Source organism: Entelurus aequoreus, linkage group LG20 (assembly GCF_033978785.1).
Source record: "Entelurus aequoreus isolate RoL-2023_Sb linkage group LG20, RoL_Eaeq_v1.1, whole genome shotgun sequence".
Lineage (NCBI taxonomy): Eukaryota > Metazoa > Chordata > Actinopteri > Syngnathiformes > Syngnathidae > Entelurus > Entelurus aequoreus.
In genome coordinates, this window is record NC_084750.1 from 27,072,702 (window position 1) to 27,096,239 (window position 23,538).

The following is a 23,538-nucleotide window of genomic DNA, read 5'->3' on the forward strand; positions in this document are numbered from 1 at the left end:
GTCGCTGATAAAAAAAGCCTTGCCTGTACCGGAAGTAGCGTGACGTCGCAGGTTGAAGGGCTCCTCACATTTCCCCATTGTTTACAATGCAGCGAGAGCGATTCGGACCAAGAAAGCGACGATTACCCCATTAATTTGAGCGAGGATGAAAGATTCGTGGATGAGGAACGTGAGAGTGAAGGACTAGAGTGCAGTGCAGGACATACTTTTTTCGCTCTGACCATAACTTAGGTACAAGGGTTCATTGGATTCCACACTTTCTCCTTTTTCTATTGTGGATCACGGATTTATATTTTAAACCACCTCAGATACTATATCCTCTTGAAAATGAGAGTTGAGAACGCGAAATGGACATTCACAGTGACTTTTATCTCAATACTCAATACTATTAAACCATGTACATGTAACGGGGCGGCGTGGCGAAGCTGGTAGAGTGGCTGTGCCAGCAATCGGAGTGTTGCTGGTTACTGGGGTTCAATTCCCACCTTCTACCTTCCTAGTCACGTCCGTTGTGTCCTTGGGCAAGACACTTCAACCTTTGCCTCTGATGGCTGCTGGTTAGCGCCTTGCATGGCAGCTCCCGCCATCAGTGTGTGAATGTGTGTGTGAATGGGTAAATGTGGAAATACTGTCAAAGCGCTTTGAGTACCTCAACCCATTTATCATTTATCATTTAACTACACGGTTAATGCTTTCCAGCCTGGCGAAGCTTAACAATGCTGTTGCTAACGACGCCATTGAAGCTAACTTAGCTACGGGACCTCGTCAGAGCTATGATAAAAACATTATCGCTCCACCTACGCCAGCCCTCATCTGCTCATCAACACCCGTGCTCACCTGCGTTCCAGCGATCGACGGAGCGACGAAGGACTTCACCCGATCGTAGATGCGGTTGGCGGCTAGCATCGGATAGCGCGTCTGCTATCCATCTCAAAGTCCTCCTGGTTGTGTTGCTGCAGCCAGCCGCTAATACACCTATCCCACCTACAGCTTTCTTCTTTGCAGTCTTCATTGTTCATTAAACAAATTGAAAAAGATTCACCAACACAGATGTCCAGAATACTGTGGAATTTTGCGATGAAATCAGAGCTTTTTGTATTGGATACAATGGTGTCCGAATACTTCCGTTTCAATCAATCAATCAATCAATCAATCAATGTTTATTTATATAGCCCTAAATCACAAGTGTCTCAAAGGGCTGTACAAGCCACAACGACATCCTCGGTACAGAGCCCACATACGGGCAAGGAAAACTCACCCCAGTGGGACGTCGGTGAATGACTATGAGAAACCTTGGAGAGGACCGCATATGTGGGTAACCCCCCCCCCCCCCCTCTAGGGGAGACCGAAAGCAACGGATGTCGAGTGGGTCTGACATAACATTGTGAAAGTCCAGTCCACAGTGGATCCAACACATCAGTGGGAGTCCAGTCCACAACGGGGCCAACAGGAAACCATCCCGAGCGGAGACGGGTCAGCAGCGCAGAGATGTCCCCAACCGATGCACAGGCTAGTGGTCCACCCGGGGTCCCGACTCTGGACAGCCAGCACTTCATCCATGGCCACCGGACCTATGCAACTCCCCCTCGCAAGGGACAGGGGAGAAGAGGAGAGAAGAAAAGAAAAAGCAGATCAACTGGTCTAAAAAAGGGGGGGTCTATTTAAAGGCTAGATTATACAAATGAGTTTTAAGATGGGACTTAAATGCTTCTACTGAGGTAGCATCTCTAACTGTTACCGGGAGGGCATTCCAGAGTACTGGAGCCCAAATAGAAAACGCTCTATAGCCCGCAGACTTTTTTTTGGCTCTGGGAATCACTAATAAGCCGGAGTTCTTTGAACGCAGATTTCTTGTCGGGACATATGGTACAATACAATCGGCGAGATAGGCTGGAGCTAAACCGTGTAATATTTTATACGTAAGTAGTAAAACCTTAAAGTCGCATCTTAAGTGCACAGGAAGCCAGTGCAAGTGAGCCAGTATAGGCGTAATATGATCAAACTTTCTTGTTTTTGTCAAAAGCCTTGCACCCGCATTTTGTACCAACTGTAATCTTTTAATGCTAGACATAGGGAGGCCCGAAAATAATACGTTACAGTAATCGAGACGAGACGTAACGAACGCATGAATAATGATCTCAGCGTCGCTAGTGGACAAGATGGAACGAATTTTAGCGATATTACGGAGATGAAAGAAGGCCGTTTTAGTAACACTCTTAATGTGTGACTCAAACGAGAGAGTTGGGTCGAAGATAATACCCAGATTCTTTACCGAGTCTCCTTGTGTAATTGATTGGTTGTCAAATGTTAAGGTGGTATTATTAAATAGATGTTGGTGTCTAGCAGGACCGATAATCAGCATTTCCGTTTTCTTAGCGTTGAGTTGCAAAAAGTTAGCGGACATCCATTGTTTAATTTCATTAAGACACACCTCCAGCTGACTACAGTCCGGCGTGTTGGTCAGCTTTAGGGGCATGTAGAGTTGAGTGTCATCAGATCTGATCTGTTGTGTAGGACTAGATGTTACAATCCCCTAATGCATACTTGAGACACCTATGCGACTTAGTGGGATGGTCAAGTGAGTGAAGGCATCCTCTGGGTTATCAAGTGGGCGCCCCCCATCCTCAGTGTTTCGCTGATAGGCCCACGACACCTCCAGAGGGTTCAGCAGTGAGTCCCAGCGTCCCAGGATCACTCCCTAGATGGCATCACTCACTTGAAAGCCCAGGTGGAGTCCCTTCGCTTGACCCACAGCCACTGACTCCCCTTTTCAGCGGCTTTTGAGAGGTCTTTCACTGCCTGTCGATGGGCCTTCCCTCGCACTCCCATTTCCCTGAGGAGCCTGGATGTTGAGGTGGCCACAAATCCTCTGCAGCCTACTTCCACTGGGCGTACCCTCGCTTTCCAGCCTTGTTGTTGCGCATCGGCTGCAAGCTCAGTGTACCTCAACTTCTTGCGCTCGTAGGCCTCCTCCATTGCACTCTCCCAGGGCACCGTGAGCTCTATGATGTACACGAGCCTGAGCGAAGCTGACCACAGAACAAGATCTGGCCGCAGGTTGGTGGACGCAATCTCACCTGGGAAGCAGAGTCTCTGGCCCAGGTCTGCCAGCAGTCTCCAGTCCCGTGCCCCGCCTAGCTGTCCAGTGTCTGGTCTTGTGGGGGTGAGGTTGGCTTGACCCTCGCCCTCCCGGACAAATGTTGTTGCTTGCCAACGGGATGACGAAGGAGGAAGGGCATTGACACTTGTCCGTCGACTTTCCAGCACTGCTGCAAGACACTTTAGCACCTGGTTGTGCCGCCAGGTGTAACGGCCTTGGGTGAGGCTGGTCTTTCAGCCCACCAGGATGTGCTTCAGTGTAGCTGGACTCGGACACAGAGGGCATGTGGGGTCTTCACCATACCACTGGCTGAGGTTTTTTGGAGAAGGCAGGACATCGTAGGCAGCCCTGATGGTAAAGCTTGCCCTGTATGCCTCCATCTCCCACAGCTCTTTCCAGGAGATCTTCCTCTTCTCTACTCCTTCCCATGTCATCCACTGCCCTTGTTTTGCCTGCGCCACAGCTTGTGCGCACCTTCTTGCTTCCTCTTCCCGACGTATCTCCTGGACCACCAGCTTGCGTCTCTGAGATGGAGTGGCCTTGCTCCAGGCTGGTGTATTGGCCCCAAGGCCAAGACCACTCCTCCCCTGCAGTACTCGGCCCACAATGTCTCTGTGCCTGAGTGCTGCTTTAGCCTGCTCAGTTGCAGCCAGTGGGGTCCACTTCCTCCCAGTAGCCAGAATGGGGGCAGCTTGGGCTACAAATGGATCACTCGAATCCAGTAGCATCATCTCCAGTCTGACTTTGGCGCACTTGAACTCCTCTGAGAGACTGGAAATGGGCAGTTCTAACATTCCTTTGCCGTAGAGTCCAATACTGCTGAGGCACCTGGGAAGGCCAAGCCACTTCCTTGCATATGAGCTAACCAGTCTCTCCAGCTTTTCCACCTTAGAGAGCGGGACTTCATAGAGGGTTAGTGGCCACAATAGGCGTGGAAGTAGTCCATACTGCATGCACCAGAGCTTCAGCTTGCCAGGAAGCAGGGTTCTGTCGATGTTCTCCAGGCCGCTGGCTACCTCCTTCCTGAGCTGATCTACCTGCTCTTTGTCTTTGAGGGAGGCATCATACCAACGACCTAGGGACTTCACAGGCTTCTCGGAGACTGTTGGAATAGGTTCCTCACCAATGTGAAAGCGGTGGTGTGACAGTTTCCCCTTGTCAATAGAGATGCTTCTGGACTTGCTTGGCTTGATGTTCATGCGAGCCAGCTCGATGTTTTCTTGGAGCTTTCTCAGAAGCCGTACAGTGAAAGCCTTGGTTGTGGTGAGTGTTGTGAGGTCATCCATGTAGGCTCTGACAGGCGGAAGCCTCAGGCCAGGTCTTATTAGCTGTCCCCCAACCACCCATCGCGATGCCCGGATGATCACCTCCATGGCCATGGTGAAGGCCAGCGGGGAGATGGTGCAGCCGGCCATGATTCCCACCTCCAGGTGTTGCCATGCTGTGGTGTACTCGGCAGTTGTCACGCATAGCTGGACGTCCTGGAAGTAGGCCTTGACAAGGGTTGTGAGAGCTGCTGGGACCCTGAAGTAGTCGAAAGCTGTCCACAGGAGGTTGTGAGGGACTGAGCCAAAGGCATTGGCGAGATCCAGGAAAACCACATAAAGGTCTGTTCTCTCCTTCTTGGCAACCTGGATCTGATGCCAGATGACACTTGTATGTTCCATGCAACCGGGGAAGCCTGAGATGCCTGCTTTCTGGATTGATGTGTCAATCAGGTTGTTTCTTTGCAGATATCCTGCCAGCCTATGAGCAACCACGCTGAAGAATATTTTTCCCTCGACATTTAGAAGGCTGATCTGGCGGAATTGGCCGATTTCTGATGAGTCCTTTTCCTTGGGGATAAGGATTCCACCGGCTCTTCGCCAGGAAGTTGGTATCTCCTTCTTTTGCCACACGACTCTCATCATCTTCCAGAGGAAGCGCAGGACATCTGGTGCGTTTTTGTAGAGCCTGTATGGAACTCCGTTGGGACCTGGAGCTGATGCGGCCCTTGCTCTACGCACGGTTTTGTCTACTTCACTCCATCTGGGTAGGCTGATGTCTAGATCGTGCTCTGGTGGATTGACTGGTGGCATGTCAGGTGGGAGTGTAACCTCTTCATGGTGTCGGTCGTCTGTGCTGGATTTTTTCAGATGTTCTTCCAGGTTGGCCTTTGACACTGAGAGACTTCCAGACTTCTCCTTTGTGAACAGACTCTTCACAAATTTGAAGGGGTCTTTGTAGAAGCGTGTTCTTGTTTGCTCCTTCCTTCTGCGCTTCCTCAGAAGGTTTTCCGCTCTCCTCAGTGTTGCAAGTCTACTCTGGATCTCTCCCTGCAGCAGGTTTATGCCCTCCTTCTCCTCCTCTGTGGCCTTCCTCCATTGCTTCTTCAGCTGTCTCCTCTCCTTGACTAGGCGGTCTATTTCTGTCTGTCTTCTGGACTTAGTGGGGATTGATGGAGCAGATCGTTTTCCTTCGACCACTCCAAACCGTTCCACTCCATAGGCATAGATTAGATCCCCCATTCTCTCCAACTTCTTCATGGCGGTGCCTCTGATCCCTTCTATGATGTTGCAGAGATCAGTGTTGACCTCCTTCCACAGTGTCCCGTCGCAGGATTTTGGCCACTTGACAAATGGCCTTCGCCCCCGGATCTTCTTTTCCGTTGCAGGTCGTAGTGGGTTGGGTTCAGGTTGTTCTCCCGTGCCTAGTTCTGCCTCCTCAGGGACAGGGGTGTTGATGTCCTGCAGACTGTGGGGTTTGTCCTGCTGCTGAACTTCAGTCGACTGACTCGACCTGCTTCTCAGAAAGTAGCTGTCGATGCGAGTTCCCTGTTGACCCTTCTTTAGGCACCCTTTCTTGCCTTGGTGTATTTTCAGGCCTTGGGTGGAAGTAACCTTTGTCCAACCACATACGCAGCTCTGACGCTTGTGTCCTGCTGTGGCTGTTGGAGCCTCAGGTATGCTGATCATCAAACTCGTAGTCTGTTCCGTTCCTGTGTTCGTTACCGGGTGTTCTGCCGATGAGCCATCTTCCGCCCCCGCTCTCGCTGACTCAGGGGGTATTTTCTTCTTAGAACTTTTCGTAGCCATGTTTGGGTGGAACCCATACACCGTTCGTGCTGGATCCTGCCACCACGGGTAGCTAGCCCATGGCAGCCCCGTTGGGGTCTATTCCCTCCTGCCAGCTGTCTTTCCATGCCGTCGCAAGGTCTTTCCCTTGTTGTCAGCTGCCCTTTCACAGCAGTCACTGGTTCACCAGATGATCAGATCTGTTGTGTAGGACTAGATGTTACAATCCCCTAATGCATACTTGAGACACCTATGCGACTTAGTGGGATGGTCAAGTGAGTGAAGGCATCCTCTGGGTTATCAAGTGGGCGCCCCCCATCCTCAGTGTTTCGCTGATAGGCCCACGACACCTCCAGAGGGTTCAGCAGTGAGTCCCAGCGTCCCAGGATAATAGAGTTGAGTGTCATCAGCATAACAGTGAAAGCTAACACCGTACTTGCGTAAGATGTCACCCAGCGGCAGCATGTAAATACTAAAGAGTGCAGGGCCAAGAACCGAACCCTGGGGAACTCCGCACGTTACCTTGACATAGTCCGAGGTCACATTGTTATGGGAGACGCACTGCATCCTGTCAGTAAGATAAGAGTTAAACCAAGACAAAGCTAAGTCTGACATACCAATACGTGTTTTGATACGCTCTAATAAAATATAATGATCGATGGTATCGAAAGCGGCGCTAAGATCAAGAAGCAGCAACATAGATGACGCATCAGAATCCATCGTTAGCAATAGATCATTAGTCATTTTTGCGAGGGCTGTCTCCGTAGAGTGATTTGCCCTGAAACCGGATTGAAAAGGTTCACAGAGATTGTTAGTCACTAAGTGTTCATTTAGCTGCTGTGCAACAATTTTTTCGAGAATTTTGAAAATAAACGGAAGGTGGGAGACCGGTCGGTAGTTTACCATGAGGTCAGGATCGAGGTTAGGTCTTTTGAGCAGAGGATGAATAACCGCTTTTTTGAATGCTAGGGGAACAGTGCCGGAGGAAAGTGATAAGTTTATAATATTTAACACTGATGGACCTAATAATACAAACAGTTCCTTGATAAGTTTCCCAGGAAGTGGGTCAAGTAAACATGTTGTTTGTTTTATCCCACTTACACGCTGTAATAATTCCTCTAATGTTATTTCATCAAAAATAGAGAGACTATTTTGGAGGGCAGTGTCTGTCGTATATACAGTCGTATTTGGGTTAATAGAACCCAGTTGTAGCTGGGATGCATTGTCTTTAATCTCCTTTCTAATGAGTTCAATTTTCTTATTAAAGAAATTCATAAAATCATCTGCCGAGTGGGTGGAGCTACTGGGAGGAGTCCCTTGTTGGGTTAACGATGCTACTGTACTAAACAGAAATTTAGGATCGTTTTTGTTGAGGCGGATGAGATTTGAGTAGGATTTAGCTTTAGCTAAGGTAAGCATGCGTTTATAAGTTATTAAACTATCACTCCATGCTTGATGGAAAACCTCAAGTTTAGTCGCGCGCCATTTGCGTTCCAGTTTTCTACATGATAATTTATGAGCTCTAATTTCTTCTGTAAACCATGGGGTGCGCCTTTTAGGGGCCCTTTTTTGCTTTAGCGGTGCTATACTATCAATAATTTCGCGCAAGGCATCGTCAAAGTTGTTAGTGAGGTTATCAATAGAGCCGACATAATTTGGGAATGGTGCCATTACCGAAGGCAGTAGGCCAGCAAGAGTCATCGTTGTGGCAGCATTAATGTTGCGGCCGCTATAGCAGTTATTATTATTATTAGCTTGTTGACAAAGAGTCAAAACTTCAAATTTTATAAGGTAATGATCGGACATTACTTTAGTATATGGAAGTATCATAACTTTGGAGGTGGTGACACCCCTGACAAGCACTGGTTTCAACCATTTTGATTGATTTGATTGAAACTTTTATTAGTAGGTTGCACAGTGAAGTACATATTCCGTACAATTGACCACTAAATGGTAACACCCGAATAAGTTTTTCAACTTGTTTAAGTCGGGGTCCACTTAAATTGATTCATGATACAGATATATACTATCATATATACTATCATAATACAGTCATCACACAAGATAATCACATTGAATTATTTACATTATTTACAATCAGGGGTGTGGTGGGGGGGGGGGGGGGGGGGTAGGATATGGACAGCAAGTAGTGGACATAGAGAGAGATCAGAAGGCATAAGAAAAAGTATCTGCATTTGATTGAAGTCACGCGCATACGTCATCATACATGAACGTTTTCAACCGGAAGTTTCGCGGGAAATTTAAAATTGTATTGGCATGTGTTGCAATGTTTAAGATTTCATCATTGATATATAAACTATCAGACTGTGTGGTCGGTAGTAGTGGGTTTCAGTAGGCCTTTAATAACAGTTCTGCAGAAAAATACCTTTATTCTACAGATTGTTAGTATGACAGACTTTTATATAACAAGCTACATATTTAAAGATCATTACTGTAATTTTACATGAATTTGAAAGTAATTTAAGAAAACAGAAAATGCTATGTATAATTAATTTGATATTTTTCTGTAAAAGAAATAGAAATATACATAGTTTGTCATTACCGGCATATTACTTAAAATAACAGGCGGATTGTTTATTTACAGATAATGTCTTCAATTCTACAGTTTTATAAACTATTTAAAAAAAATAGAAAAATTACAGTAGAAATTTAGAGTAAATTAACCATAAAAATAGGATTTTTTTTTTTACAGTGTATACATATACATATTGCATTATTTGTGATTTTTTTTTTAACTAGGGGAGAAAAACAAAATGATTGACGTTGTTGTGTCGATCTTCCTGCTTTGCTGCCTTTTCGAAGGTATGTCATTATATTTCATATATTTTTGTATTGCACACATTATCCTCAATTTGTTTTTATTATGTTTTTTACTCATCAGGCAGTCAGTGCAATGTATGGAAGTTGATCGTGCCCTCCCACGTGGAGACACTGAGCGGCACCTGTGTGAAAATCCCCTGCAAGTTCACTGTGCCTGATAATTGGAAGGCTTACGTAGACGACTCCTGCAGAGCAAAATGGCGCACTTTCAAATGGTGGTACGGGTACACGGAGATGTTTGATTCCCGTGCTCCAACCTACTCCAACCGCAGGCCAGGAACGTTTATTGGGAACTTGAAGGTATGTTGAAGAAACGCTCCTAAACATTCCAGTCTAACTTGTTGGAATTGAGAACTCCAAGTAATAACTCGTATGCAAATATTGATAATTGAATGTGTTTGACTGCCAGAAGCTGGACTGCACCACCATCTTGTTCGATATGCCATCAGCCCTGTCTGACAATACGTTTTACTTCCTGCTGGAATGTAAAAGGTTCCAACAGAAATTTGACCAAAGTATGACTTTGGACATCCGAGGTGGTCTTTGTTTCTTGTCCTTCTTTGGTGCCCCGCTGCTGTCATAACACACCTCACCATGTTCTTCCCCCAATAGCGGCTCCCCGCGGGCCCACCCTCAAAGCCAACAGTGTGTACCTGAAGGAAGGCGACGCGCTGACATTGGCGTGCGAAACAATGACTTATTGTCCCTTGCACCCTCCCGAACTGACGTGGCAGCCATCTCTGAGCAAAAGTGACATTGAAGTGACGCTGAAGGAATCGACCAGGATTTCTGTGATGAAGGCGAACGCCTCTTCCAGCCACAATGCTGTAAAGGTCACCTGCAAGACAAACTACGGACGAAAAAACAAGGCGAACGACGGCAGCGAAAATAGTTTGACCCTTCATGTTGATTGTGAGTATAATGCTGTGACGATGGAATATTGATTGGTTCTTCCTGGTTTGGGTGTCACTCGGTGTTAAAGACAGGGAGCGTTTAATCTCCAAGAGAGATTTATTTGAAAAGCTCAGGGACCAGAACTCTGGAAGTTTGTAGGATCTGTACAGGATCTTAGATGTTCTCAGTATTGTGTTTTTCAGGATGGATATGTAAGATGTTGTTTCTGGTATCTGCTGGAGTCCTAACCACCCAGCTCGGGGGTTACTGTCGCTAGTCCTCCCGTCACTACCGGCACTACTTAAAGGCCTACTGAAACCCACGACTACCGACCACGCAGTCTGATAGTTTATATATCAATGATGAAATCTTAACATTGCAACATATGCCAATACGGCCGGGTTAACTTATAAAGTGCAATTTTAAATTTCCTGCTAAACTTCTGGTTGAAAACGTCTATGTATGATGACTTATGCGCGTGACATCAATAGTTAAACGGAAGTATTCAGACACCATTGTATCCAATACAAAAAGCTCTGCTTTCATCGCAAAATTCCACAGTATTCTGGACATCTGTGTTGGTGAATCTTTTGCAATTTGTTTAATGAACAATGAAGACTGCAAAGAAGAAAGCTGTAGGTGGGATCGGTGTATTAGCGGCTGGCTGCAGCAACACAACCAGGAGGACTTTGACTTGGATAGCAGACGCGCTATCTGACGCTAGCCGCTGACCGCATCGATGATCGGGTGAAGTCCTTCGTCGCTCCGTCGATCGCTGGAACACGGGTATTGATGAGCAGATGGGGGCTGGCTGGCATAGGTGGATAGCTAATGTTTTTAGCATAGCGCTGTGACGTCCCGTAGCTAATTTAGCTTCAATGGCGTCGTTAGCAACAGCATTGTTAAGCTTCGCCAGGCTGGAAAGCATTAACCGTGTAGTTACATGTCCATGGTTTAATAATATTGTTGATTTTATATCTATCCTTCCAGTCAGGGGTTTATTTCTTTTATTTCTATCTGCAGTTAAGCCCGATGCTATCACGTTAGCTCCGTAGCTAAAGTGCTTCGCCGATGTATTGTCGTGGAGATAAAAGCCACTGTGAATGTCCATTTCGCGTCCTCGACTCTCATTTTCAAGAGGATATAGTATCTGAGGTGGTTTAAAATACAAATCCGTGATCTACAATAGAAAAAGGAGAGAGTGTGGAATCCAATGAGCCAGCTTGTACCTAAGTTACGGTCAGAGCGAAAAAAGATACGTCATGCACTGCACTCTAGTCCTTCCTCATCTAGTCGTTCCTCATCCACGAATCTTTCATCCACGCTCAAATTAATGGGGTAATCGTCGCTTACTCGGTCCGAATCGCTCTCGCTGCTGGTGTAAACAATGGGGAAATGTGAGGAGCCCTTCAACCTGCGACGTCACGCTACTTCCGGTACAGGCAAGGCTTTTTTTATGAGTGACCAAAAGTTGCGAACTTTATCGTCGTTGTTCTATACTAAATCCTTTCAGCAAAAATATGGCAATATCGCGAAATGATCAAGTATGACACATAGAATGGATCTGCTATCCCCGTTTAAATAAAAAAAATCATTTCAGTAGGCCTTTAACTGTTGCCTTCCACACATTTTCTCTAGCCTTCCTTCAGTTGGTTGCCTGGTGACTCTTTCAGTCGAGGACGTGAAGATAGCCACCTATTCGGAATTATGACATTAGGACATCTGCTGATTGGAGTAAGCCTTGCTCTGGTATGTCGACAAGTTGGAAGTTGCTGGCAGTCTTCAAAGTACCCCAAAGCTGCCACAAATGATTGGAGGATGCGGGAAGAACTGTGGACACTTGTGATTTGGATAACATCGGACTGTCTGCCCCGCAGGATGAATTTTTGAGGACCAGTCATAGACATTTTAGAGTGAAAAGCTCATTTTACTTTCAGTCGCATTCAAAACATTCTAACTTGGATTGTTTCCCTGGCTTCGAGACTCTCCCGAAGGACAGTGCGACAAAGACACAACACACTCCCTTCTTGTCTCTCATGGACACACACCTGTTGTTGTTGACTTTGGACTGACTGGCAAGATCACCAAGGCCGAGGAACAGAGACACGCAGCAGGCTTACATACACATGTGCATCCACAAAAAATATATGCCACACACGCATACCCCACCCCCCATCCAAAGCCCTTGACCGGAATCCCTTAGGGGTGATGGACGGCTGGGCAGAGCCTGAAGAGCTGCAGCCTGCCACCATGGCCCCCACTCTCTCCCCTCTGTTGCTAGATATCTCAAGATGTACTTTGTAATATGTATATGTGCTTTGCTATGGAGGTTTTTTCCCACTCCAGACTGGGCCCTCTTAGGACCCAGTCTAGATTGTATTTTTTTTACTCGTCCTTCCCCAGCGTTTAACTTTTTCCCATCTTTTACGGGGCGTCTTGGGGCAACCCATCAGCGTTTCTGTTCTGTAACCCTGTACACTGTTTGTTTGTCTAATCTTGAACGGGTTTGTGCGGAAAACAAAGTTTCGTTGTACTTGTGCAATGACAATAAAGACCTACCTATGGTATGCATGGCATGCTCTATATTGTCATTGCACAAGTACAACAGAATGTTATCTCACCACAAACCCGTTAAAGTAGACGCTGGGAGGGAGGATGAGCTGTGTATCTTTCTCACTCCAGACTGGAGTGAGAAAAACAACTCCCAATGCAAAAGCACACGTACATATTATGACATACAACTCCAGACTTGCAACAAGGGGTATGTGTGTGTGTGGTGTGTATTTTTCGTGGATGCATATGTGTGTGTAAGCCTGGAACGTGTCTCTGTTCCGCGGCCTAAGTGCAAACGCGATAACAGCCAGTCAGTCCAACAAAAAAGTCAACAACAAGGTGTGTGTCCATGAAAGACAGGGAAGGAGTTTGTTGCGTCTTCAGAGCACTGTCCTCTGGGAGAGTCCTTTGCAACCAGGGGAAACAATTCAGATTAGAATGTTTGTATTTGGGTGAGTGAAAATGTATTAAAACTTTTCACTCTATTGTCTAGTTCTGGTCCTCAAATTCATCATAAGTCACCATCAGAGCAGATGGCGTCTCCCAAGATGTTTTCACATTTGCAATTTAGTCCAAAATCGCAAAAGTCTTGAGTACCGTCTGACGGATCGAAGGTCACGGACATTCGATGTCGGTTTCGGTCTTCTCCAGATTCTCTGAACCTTTTGATGATATTACGGAGCATAAATGGTGAAATCCCTAAATGCCTTGCAATAGCTTGTTGAGAAATGTTGTTCTTAAACTGTTCAACAATTTGCTTACGCATTTGTTCACAAAGTGGTGACCCTCACCCCATCCTTGTTTGTGAATGACTGAGCATTTCATGGAAGCTGCTTTTATACCCAATCATGGCACCGACCTGTTCCCAATAAGCCTGTTCACCTGTGGGATGTTCCAAATAAGTGTTTGATGAGCATTCCTCAACTTTCTCACGCTTGAAATGTTGCATTAAAAATTCTACATCTACACCAACTGTGTTGTTCTCTTAGACGCTCCAAAGAACACCTCAGTCAGCTACGTAAGTCCAGTGACGGAGGGCACTTCCATCACGCTGACCTGCATTACCAACGCCAACCCAGTTGTGGACAGCTACATCTGGTACCAAGTGGACGGAGATCAGGTGACACCAGTGGGATCCAGTACAACAATGTCCATCACGGTCACAGAGGCCACAAACACCTTTTACTGCAGAGTCCACAACAAATATGGATACCAGAACTCATCCATCACGGTGATTGACGTGCAATGTAAGTCCATGTCATACGCAACACTAAGCACTACCTATTAGGACCAACTTGTACAAAATATAAAAAATTAGGAAAGTCTCACACCCCCATAAATGTGGGTGTGAAAGATTTTAGTTGTCCATGTTTTTAACCATGTAGGCTCCAAGTAGAATATTTCTGACTTCCCAGCAGTTGAATGCAAAATAACCAATTCACCACTCGTTATTCTTCTAACAGTTCCTCCCAATTCTTCTAACAGTTCCTCCCAAGGAAACAACAGTAATCTTGGAACCCGCTGGTCCGATAGTGGAGGGCGACACTGTGGTCCTGTTGTGTCAAAACCGGGCTCAACCTCCTGTGTCCAACTATGTCTGGTTCAAAGACGACGGCAAAGAAGACAATGAGACGGGAGCAGACTTGCATTTGGAACGTGTAGAGACAAAACACAGCGGCTTCTATCGATGTAAAGCCACAAACAAGCTGGGAGAGGAAACATCAGCCACTGTTCAGCTGGACGTTGAATGTAAGTGAAAAGTGACATCACACATTATTTTCAAACCAGCTAAAATTGACTATATACGAAAATAGAGTGATTTTCAATAGATAAAATAAAATGACAAATCTAATAGAACATAGAGTAAGTAGCAGAAGACCCAAGCAGAAACGTGCCTTAGCAAGCTGTCCACAGCGATGGCTTTGAGACTGCCAATCAAAGACTCAGCTTTAGCTACCCGCCTGAAGAGGTACACAAGAGAAGTAGAGGCCAGGAAAATAAACATGATGTTCTCAACAACTCACAAACTCACTAGAAGAAAGAGGCATCACACAACACCAACGCCCATTGGCTGGCAGACTTACAGGCAGAGCACAGCAACCTCCAAGAGTAAGACCCATATGTCTTTACCAACAGGTAAAGTATAACGGCGTTACTAAAGGCGTTCATTTTCAGCCCAACTCCTGAAAAACAAAATATGAACTTCACAGCATAAAAACAACTGCACACATGAATTGTAGATAAGACTAATATTTGTAGCAGGAAATCAACTGCAAACAAACTTACCCTTTTTCTCATTGGCGTCACGATCACAGCAGCACGCCACTCGGTATGTCAATCAAATACGTTACTTAGCGATGCACGAATACGTCCAATTTTGTCTTACAGATTAATGTTTAATTTGTGGACCCCTCTGATGTTCTCTAAATATGTGTCGAATGAATTGAGGTCGTAGCGAGCATTAACGTCTTGGTGATGATTGTTTAAGTCTTTAACATATTTTTCTTAAGAGTGTAAAAATCCACTCCATCCCATTTTTAATATTTTTTTCATGATCGCTTTTATGTTTGCCTCTAAACCTTTCAAAGTCTGCACGGATTCAGGTAAATAAACAGTAGCCTAATGTTGTGCCTCTAGGTCACGTGATTGCAACCCAGCTGTAATGAAATTTAAAAACTAAATAATACAGAACGGGATAAGCGGTAGAAAATGGATGGATGGATGTTATGTGCATTACAAAAAAGTTTCTGGCCCGCTTATTACCAAACGTTCAGAATTGCTATTTCCCATGATTTCATGTTTCACAATAGATGTGCGATGTGTTTGCAAAAGATTGTACAATATTTACTTATACTTATGAACTGCACTATACAATATAACAATTAAGATATTAAGTTTATACAAACATGTAGTTTACAATTGAGGGTTGAATTATTTACCAATATCAACCCCCAATTACGCAGATGAAAAAGTATTTTGTAAGGTGTTCACTGAGCTCTAACAGGAGCGTACCTTTCTTTCAGATCCTCCTAGAAACACTTCGGTGACGGTGGATCCATCCGGCCCGGTCCCAGATGGCAGCACTGTGACTTTAAGGTGCACGAGCGTGGCCAATCCAGCAGTGGCCAACTTCACGTGGTACAGAGTGGCTGCGGGGGAGCGTGAGGTGATTGGCCAAGGGGAGGCGATCTCCTTCAACGTGAGCAAACTTTCACAGGAAGACTTCTACTGTCTAACTGTCAACGTCCACGGCCTTGACGTCTCTGAGCCTCTCAACATCAATGTCACATGTGAGCCTATCTTTATAGACGTTTCATGTCGTTTGGAATGTTCTCGCACGTTCAAACCACTGCCGCTCCTCAGTCCGTCCAGAGATCCTGGCCTCGTCCCACTGCGAAGACGTCTCATCCCAGACACGATGCTCCTGTGACAGCCGGGCCAACCCGCCCCCTTTGCTGCGTTGGGAGTTATCTGGGGTGCCTGTCAATCAATCTGCCATCACGGATGTGACGACCCCTTTGCTGCGTTGGGAGTTATCCGGGATGCCTGTCAATCAATCTGCCATCGCGGATGTGACCCTCGGGGGCGTGACAAGTACCAGCGTTGTCACCCTCAAGCTTTCGGACCAAGACCGAGATGCCTTGTCGCTGGTCTGTTTCAGCGTCAACCCTCTAGGCTTGGACAGTTTGGCCTTCGACATGTCCTCCCCTCGCATTGAAAACGGTCTTTGCTGCTCTTGTATTTCTTACATAATGATCCTTTTCAACCTTTTCTCATGCACGTCTTTCGACTTTTCAGCTCGGTACAGTCTGTGGGTTCTGATCGGTTCCCCCGTGGGAGTGTTAGCCATGCTGTTCTTGAGTCTGCTGCTGATTTTGCACATTTGCAGGTAAGAGACACATCGTACCTCCGGTAGGCAGAGAACAGCGTTGCTGTCTGCCTTCCAATGTTGTTTTGCTCGTGACAAACGCACGCATAGACAGTTGGTTCTTTCTACAGTCAAGAGTCTTTGGTGGTCGCGTGTGGAAGAACCATACACAACAACAAAAGCCTGGTCACAAACTGCTGTGGGATAACGGTCATTGTTTTGGTTGTGATATGCGGTGTTGAGAAGAAACCAAACATAGCCTGGTCTCACACTGCTGTGGCATGGCATTTTACGCTCCTTGACCGATATGGAATCATACTGATGTGTTCAACACTCTCCAACAACAGTGGTCCGCCTCTTTGGTTTTGGTTGTAACTTACACAACCCATGCACTAAGGCATGGGTGTCAAACTCTGGCCCGCCGTGTAATTTCACTTGGCCCTTGAGGCGATATCAAATTAACACTAAAGCTGGCCCACCAATTATATATTGCGGCGGTGCCGCGGTAACACCGCATTCACCGCTAATTCTAATACTTGCCAACCCTCCCGGGAGTCTTTCGAACTTCAGAATCGTCACGTCTGCTTTTCAGCCAGTCCAACGAGTGCTGGCCCAGTCACATAACATGTGCGGCTTCTGCACGCACACACAATTGAATGCAACGCATACTTCATCAACAGCGATACAGGTCACACTGAGGGTAGCCGAATAAAAAACTTTAACACTATTAGAAATATACGCCACACTGTGAATCCACACCAAACAACAATGACAAACACATTTCGGGAGAACAGCCGCACCGTAACACAACATAAACACAACAGTACAAATACCCAGAACCCTTTGCAGCACTAACTCTTCCGTGACGCTACAAGGTGTGTGTGTGTGGGGGGGGGAGGTTTGGTGGTAGCGGGGGTGTATTTTGTAGCGTCCCAGAAGAGTTAGTGCTGCAAAGGATTCTGGGTATTTGTTCTGTTGTTTGTGTTGTGTTACGGTGCGGATGTTCTCCCGAAATGTGTTTGTCATTCTTGTTTGGTGTGGATTCACAGTGTGGCGTATATTTCTAACATTGTTAAAATTGTTTATACGGGCACCCTCAGTGTAACCTGTATCGCTGTTGATCAAGTATGCATTGCATTCCTGTGTGTGTTCATACAGAAGCCGCACATATCTTGTGACTGGACCGGCACGTTGTTAGAATGGATGAAAAGCGGACGTAACGACAGCTCATAGCGGACGTTAAAAGCACTGTCTTAAAGCCATGCCCCCAAAACTGTGGTCCGGGTGGGCTACGAGATATAATGACTGATGAACACCTTCGTTGGATAATGAAGGTTGCCTCAGCTCAAAGCCTGAGCCCCGACGTTAATTAACTAGCATCCCAGAAAAGATGGAAGGTATCTGGCTTGGGCACATCAGATTAGATCAGTGTGTTGCAAACTGAGCAGTTTATAGTCCTGATTGGTTGTTTTATTCATTGTTATTTTATTTTCAAATTTATTAGCCTGTGGAAAAAGTTAATGTTGATATTTACCTCTGAAGGCTGCAAATAGAAAAGAGGCATTCAATTTTTATTTAAATTGTATTTGATATGCCATTGATATTTTTTAATTATTAGTATTATTATTTGAAACTCGATTTTGCATGTCACTATAAAGTTATATAAGCCTTGCTTGTTCAATATTCAATGCAAAACTTGTTTGGGTCCCTATTAAAAGGTTAATTTGTTCAACCTTGGCCTGCGGCTTTGTTCAGTTTTAAATTTTGGCCCACTTTGTATTTGAGTTTGACACCCCTGCACTAAGGGCTTGATCTACTAAGGTCTAAATAACACACTAAACAGCGTGTGCAAACTTTAAATTGCATAGGTTGCAAGTGGGCGTGTTCAGTGTGATTTACTAAGACTGCTTATACAACTGAAAAGTGGTGCAGATCGTCTTTTTTAAATGCGTTTTTGTGTGTACTACTGGCATTATGTGCCGTCCACGTTGATGTTATTGTGCTCTCCAAACTGTGCGATGTAGTTGGACTAAAGCAGCACACATCTATGATCTGTAACACTTTTCTGCAAAATAGTGTTGCAATCTACAGACAACAAACTGTCCTGGAGGCGGGACCATCATACCACCACAGCACATTCTGTCACATCGCGGTGAGGGAAGTCCTGTTGTGGCGAACTTCCTGTTTTGTGTGGAAGGTCTAACCCGATCCTCTCGTTTCAGGCCACTTGCCCTTCCTCCTGTGTTATTGGTCTGATGTCTTTCCTGATTGCCTGATTGTGCCCACCATGTGTCACCCTCCCTCATGTGTATACAGTCCTTGTCTTCCACTGTCTTGTCGCCAGAGTATATCGTCTCACCGTGTCTTCCACGGTCTTGTCAAAGTCGCTAAGTATTGCCTTGCTTTATTCCTTGGTTTCTTTGTACCTCTGAAGAGTGATTTTGATTTGCTAAAGTTTTTGGTCAGTTTTTGTTTGAGCTAATTTCATAGTGCTCTGCATTCTTTTTCCCCCTCTTGGAGCGCTTTAATTTGTAGTTTTCTTAGCTCTTTATAGTAAAGTTTCGGTTTATAGCTTTTTGTCTCTTCCTCTTCGTGAGCGATTTTCTTTTGGTGTAGCTAATCGTAGATTGTTGTTTTTTGTTATTAGATCAGTGTGAATTTTCCTATCGTCATTTTTCTGTTTATTGTTTTGCGCCCTGTGCTACTTTTCTTTTGACGGTTACTCTCGTGTATCAAGTCTAGAGTTTATAGCCTTTTGTTTATTCACTCTATCTGAAGAGAGTTCTTAGAAACTGCAGAATAAAAGCCTGCATCAATCGTTCCCCGTCTGCAAATGAGTCCTCATTCTTGCCGAGACACAACACATTCCTGTGTCTGGAATGATCCAAATGCAAGAATATATATAATAAATGCATCAATTTAATACGTTTTAATCAGACACTTTATCCCTAATCGTCTAAAAAGTCTAAAAATTATTTGTATTTTTCACGTTTGTGTTGATAACAGGAAGACCAAAGGCAGGTATGTAACAAATCCGGGACAAGACGATGACGACACCGCCCCCATCATTGCGACAAATGAGGAGAAAGAGGTGAGTTGATGTCCTGCAGCTTATTTTAACGTTCATTGTCTATTCCTTCACTTTTAAACACTTTTTCTGCAGCGCGACTCGGGCTACGTTAACGTCATTTTCAACAACCAGGCTGATGTCGAGGAGGACCAGCTTGACTTCGCCGACGTCAACGTGGTCAAGTTTGAGGCGAAGAATCAGTAAGTTGAGATCTAAGACCTCGACTTCATGACGTCTGGCTCAAATGTTTGTGAGGAAAAAAAATGACTGGCATTTCCTAATTTGCATATGAGACAATAACATCAAAGTTTGTGAATCCTGCCTAGCAACAAGTGGCCAATCAAAGGTGTGGCGACCATTAAAAATAGTTCCAATGTACTTTTGCTAATTTTTACAGACAAGTAGACGCTTTGTGATGTATTTAAAATTGCAAAGTATATTTAATTAAATGCATCACTTTTGGAAGACTAATTCCAGCATCATCACTTGTGCCAGAAAACAATCTTTGAAAATGCCTGTCAGGGACAATCAGGGAAACCTTCTCACCAAAGAGTCCCAGCAAGGAACACTCTGAAGAGGTCCTGAATAGACTCCCCCCAGACACTACACCAGTCATTGAGGAAGCAAGAAAAAACCTAAACATCAACTGTGGTAGGATAGTGTCTGAAATAAAGCAAGCCTGCAAAAAACTGAAGCTGGGCAGGGTACCAGGGAAGGATAACATCCCATCTGATGTACTGAAAGCAGACATCAATGCCACCACTGATATCCTCCATGGGCTTCTAAATGACATCTGGGAAAAAGAGGAGATTCCCAATGATTGGAAGGAGGGGTTAATTGTCACAGTTCCGAAGAAAGGAAACCTCAGCGAATGTGAAAACTGGAGAGGCATCACGCTCCTCTCAGTCCCCAGCAAAATCCTCTGCCGAATTATCCTGGACAGAATACAAGAACCAGTAGACAAGCTTTTCAGGAAGGAACAAGCAGGTTTCCGGAAACACAACTCCTGTACAGATCACATTGCATCACTCAGAATAATTGTCGAACAGTGCATCGAATGGCAGTCATCACTATTCGTGAACTTTGTCGACTTCGAAAAGGCTTTCGGCAGTCTAAGCAAGGCAAGGCAAGGCAACTTTATTTGTATAGCGCTTTTCATACACAAGGCAGACTCAAAGTGCTTCACAGACAACAAAGTGAAATGAAAGAAAATAAAAGCAAAATTAAAATGCAGACAATAAAAATAAAAACAGTGCAGACGTTAAAAGTTAAAAGATTAAAAGATTTAGCTGAAAGCTAAGGTGAACATAAAAGTCTTCAGTCTAGTTTTAAAAGTTATGTCTAGACAGAAACATCCTATGGAAAATGCTCCAACATTATGGAATTCCAATAAAACTGGTCAACATCATCAAATGCATGTATGATGGATTCACAAGTCAAGCCATCTCAAATGGTAAGCTCTCGGACACCATCCTTATAAAAACAGGAGTACGGCAAGGCTGTCTACTGTCACCCCTCCTCTTCCTTATCGCCATGGACTGGACAATGAAAATGTCAGTGGATGGCCAGAGGACAGGATTAAAGTGGAACCCTTTTGAACAACTAGAAGACCTTGATTTTGCTGTTGACCTGGCTCTGATCTCAGGAATACACACACACATCCAACGCAAGACCACCAGATTGCATGAACACAGTAAACAGATAGACCTCAGGATAAACACTGGGAAGACCAAGGTCATGAGGCTCAACACCAAATCCTATCAACCTATCACAATCGAGGAGCACCCCCTGGAAGATGTGGTTGAGTTTGTCTACCTGGGAAGCAACATCAGCACAGATGGAGATTGATTGATTGAGACTTTTATTAGTAGGTTGCACAGTGAAGTACATATTCCGTACAATTGACCACTAAATGGTAACACCCGAATAAGTTTTTCAACTTGTTTAAGTCGGGGTCCACTTAAATTGATTCATGATACAGATATATACTATCATCATAATACAGTCATCACGAACGAGAGAGAGAGAGAGACACTTAAATTGATTCATGATACAGATATATACTATCATCATAATACAGTCATCGAGAGAGAGAGAGAGAGAGGGGGGGGGGGGGGGCAGGGAGAGGGAGAGGGAGAGGGAGAGAGAGGGGGAGAGGGAGAGGGAGAGGGAGGGAGAGGGAGTAACCTGACTAGCTTGTTCTGGGATGTTTGGAGTTTAGATTTGAGGGTTTTGGAGGTGCTAGGGTACCAGGAGGTGCATGCGTAATCGAAAAAGGGTTGAACATGATTTCCCGCCAGAATCTTCAAGGTGCTTTTGTTGACCAGAGAGGAGATTCTGTAGAGAAATCTCGTTCGTTGGTTAACCTTTTTGATCACCTTGGTTGCCATTTTATCACAGGAAAGGTTAGCCTCTAGAATGGAACCTAGGTAGGTGACCTCATTTTTCCTGGTGATAACAATGTCACCCACTTTTATAGTGAAGTCATTGACTTTCTTAAGGTTGATGTGGGACCCAAACAGGATGGATTCAGTTTCACCCAAGTGTATGGATAGCTTGTTATCAGCGAGCCAGGTGCAAGTTCTACAGAGCTCAGCACTGAGGATTTTCTCCACCTGTGACTTGTCCTTGTCGGATACCAGCAGGGCAGAGTCATCCACAAACAAAAACAATTCACAGTCGCATGCCGATGACAAGTTGTTTATGTATATTAGGAACAGTAAAGGTCCCAATGTACTGATAGAAGCTGATAAAGATGTCGAACTGCGAATCAGCAAAGCAAGACATGCCTTTAGAACTCTCCGACCTGTATGGCTCTCTTCCCAGCTCTCCGGAAACATCAGAATCTTCAATACAAATGTAAAATATATCCTTCTTTATGGCTGTGAAACCTGGAAAACCACCAAATCAGTCATCAATAAACTACAAGTATTTATTAACAACTGTCTCAGGTACATACTGAGGATTTGGTGGCCCAACAAGATATCAAATGTAGACCTGTGGAGAGGCATGAACCAAGAGCAAATTCAAAATGAAATCAAAAGCAGAAAGTGGGGATGGATCGGCCATACACTTAGGAAGGATCCGAGAAACATAGCAAGACAAGCCCTGGACTATAACCCTCAAGGCAAGAGGAAGTCAGGGAGACCAAAATACAACTGGAGGCGGTCCACTCTTGATGAACTGACCAAGATGGGGACCTCCTGGCAAGAAGCGAAGACCATCGCGCAGAAGAGAGTGAGGTGGAGATCCATGGTAGACGCCCTATGCTTCCAAGGGGGCCAAGAGGATAAAACAAAATGCTTGCTTTGTTGGCATGGAATGGCTGCCTGAGTGCTTGCAACCGGACGTGACCTCGCATGCAACAACAGTAATCGACATATAGCATTGTTTCATTTCACATGAATTAAAAAACGACATTGGTAACCATTCCCGATCGACAAACTTCACATTTGAGAGTATAAAAAGTCCCAAAAATGTTTTTTGTTCACATGTTTGTGTTGATAACAGGAAAACCAAAGGCAGGTATACAACAAATCCGGGACAAGACGATGACGACGCCGTCCCCATCATTGCGACAAACGAGGAGAAAGAGGTGAGTTGATGTCCTGCATCTTGTCTATTCCTCCAATTTTAAACATTTTTTCTACAGAGCAACTTGGGCTACGTTAACGTCGTTTTCAACAACCAGGCAGATGTCGAGGACGACCAGCTTGACATCGGCGAAGTCAACGTGGTCAAGTTTGAGGCGAAAAATCAGTAAGTTGAGATCTAAGACCTCCTTCATGACGTCTGTGGAAAAAAAAATCATCCTTTTGAATGACTGGCATTTCCTAATTATTTAGAATTGCAAGGCATATCTAATTTAAGACAAATTCCAGCATCATCACTGGTGCTAGAAAACAATCTTTGAAAATGTATTATGCTTGTCCTGTTGGTAAAATGTTGATAACATTTCAAAAATACTTTATAAACAGGTGAACATAGTGAGTTTATTCAAAAGATTAATGGAGTGTGAGATTTATTGATGGATCGTATTTTGTTTTATTTAATACATTTATTCAATTTTTATTGAAGTGTGAGATTAAATTATTTATGGATGTAATTACACATTTTGGAAAAATTTTAACATTCATATTTTTGAAGCATTGTTAGTCTG

At 44.8% G+C, this 23,538-nt stretch overlaps 1 protein-coding gene across 1 annotated transcript in view; it reads left to right on the forward strand.

Annotated features, from left to right (window-relative positions):
* The window catches only part of LOC133635726 (hemicentin-2-like), a 75,773-nt gene that overhangs the window by 46,755 nt on the left and 5,480 nt on the right, over positions 1-23,538 (forward strand). Inside the window, exons 14-26 of the mRNA XM_062028974.1 lie at positions 8,914-8,976; positions 9,056-9,294; positions 9,404-9,530; positions 9,607-9,906; positions 13,431-13,688; positions 13,927-14,190; positions 15,465-15,731; positions 15,805-16,164; positions 16,240-16,330; positions 19,316-19,400; positions 19,473-19,579; positions 22,890-22,974; positions 23,032-23,138. Coding sequence (XP_061884958.1) covers positions 8,914-8,976; positions 9,056-9,294; positions 9,404-9,530; positions 9,607-9,906; positions 13,431-13,688; positions 13,927-14,190; positions 15,465-15,731; positions 15,805-16,164; positions 16,240-16,330; positions 19,316-19,400; positions 19,473-19,579; positions 22,890-22,974; positions 23,032-23,138 — 2,353 coding nt within the window. The remainder of the gene's footprint in view (positions 1-8,913; positions 8,977-9,055; positions 9,295-9,403; positions 9,531-9,606; positions 9,907-13,430; positions 13,689-13,926; positions 14,191-15,464; positions 15,732-15,804; positions 16,165-16,239; positions 16,331-19,315; positions 19,401-19,472; positions 19,580-22,889; positions 22,975-23,031; positions 23,139-23,538) is intronic.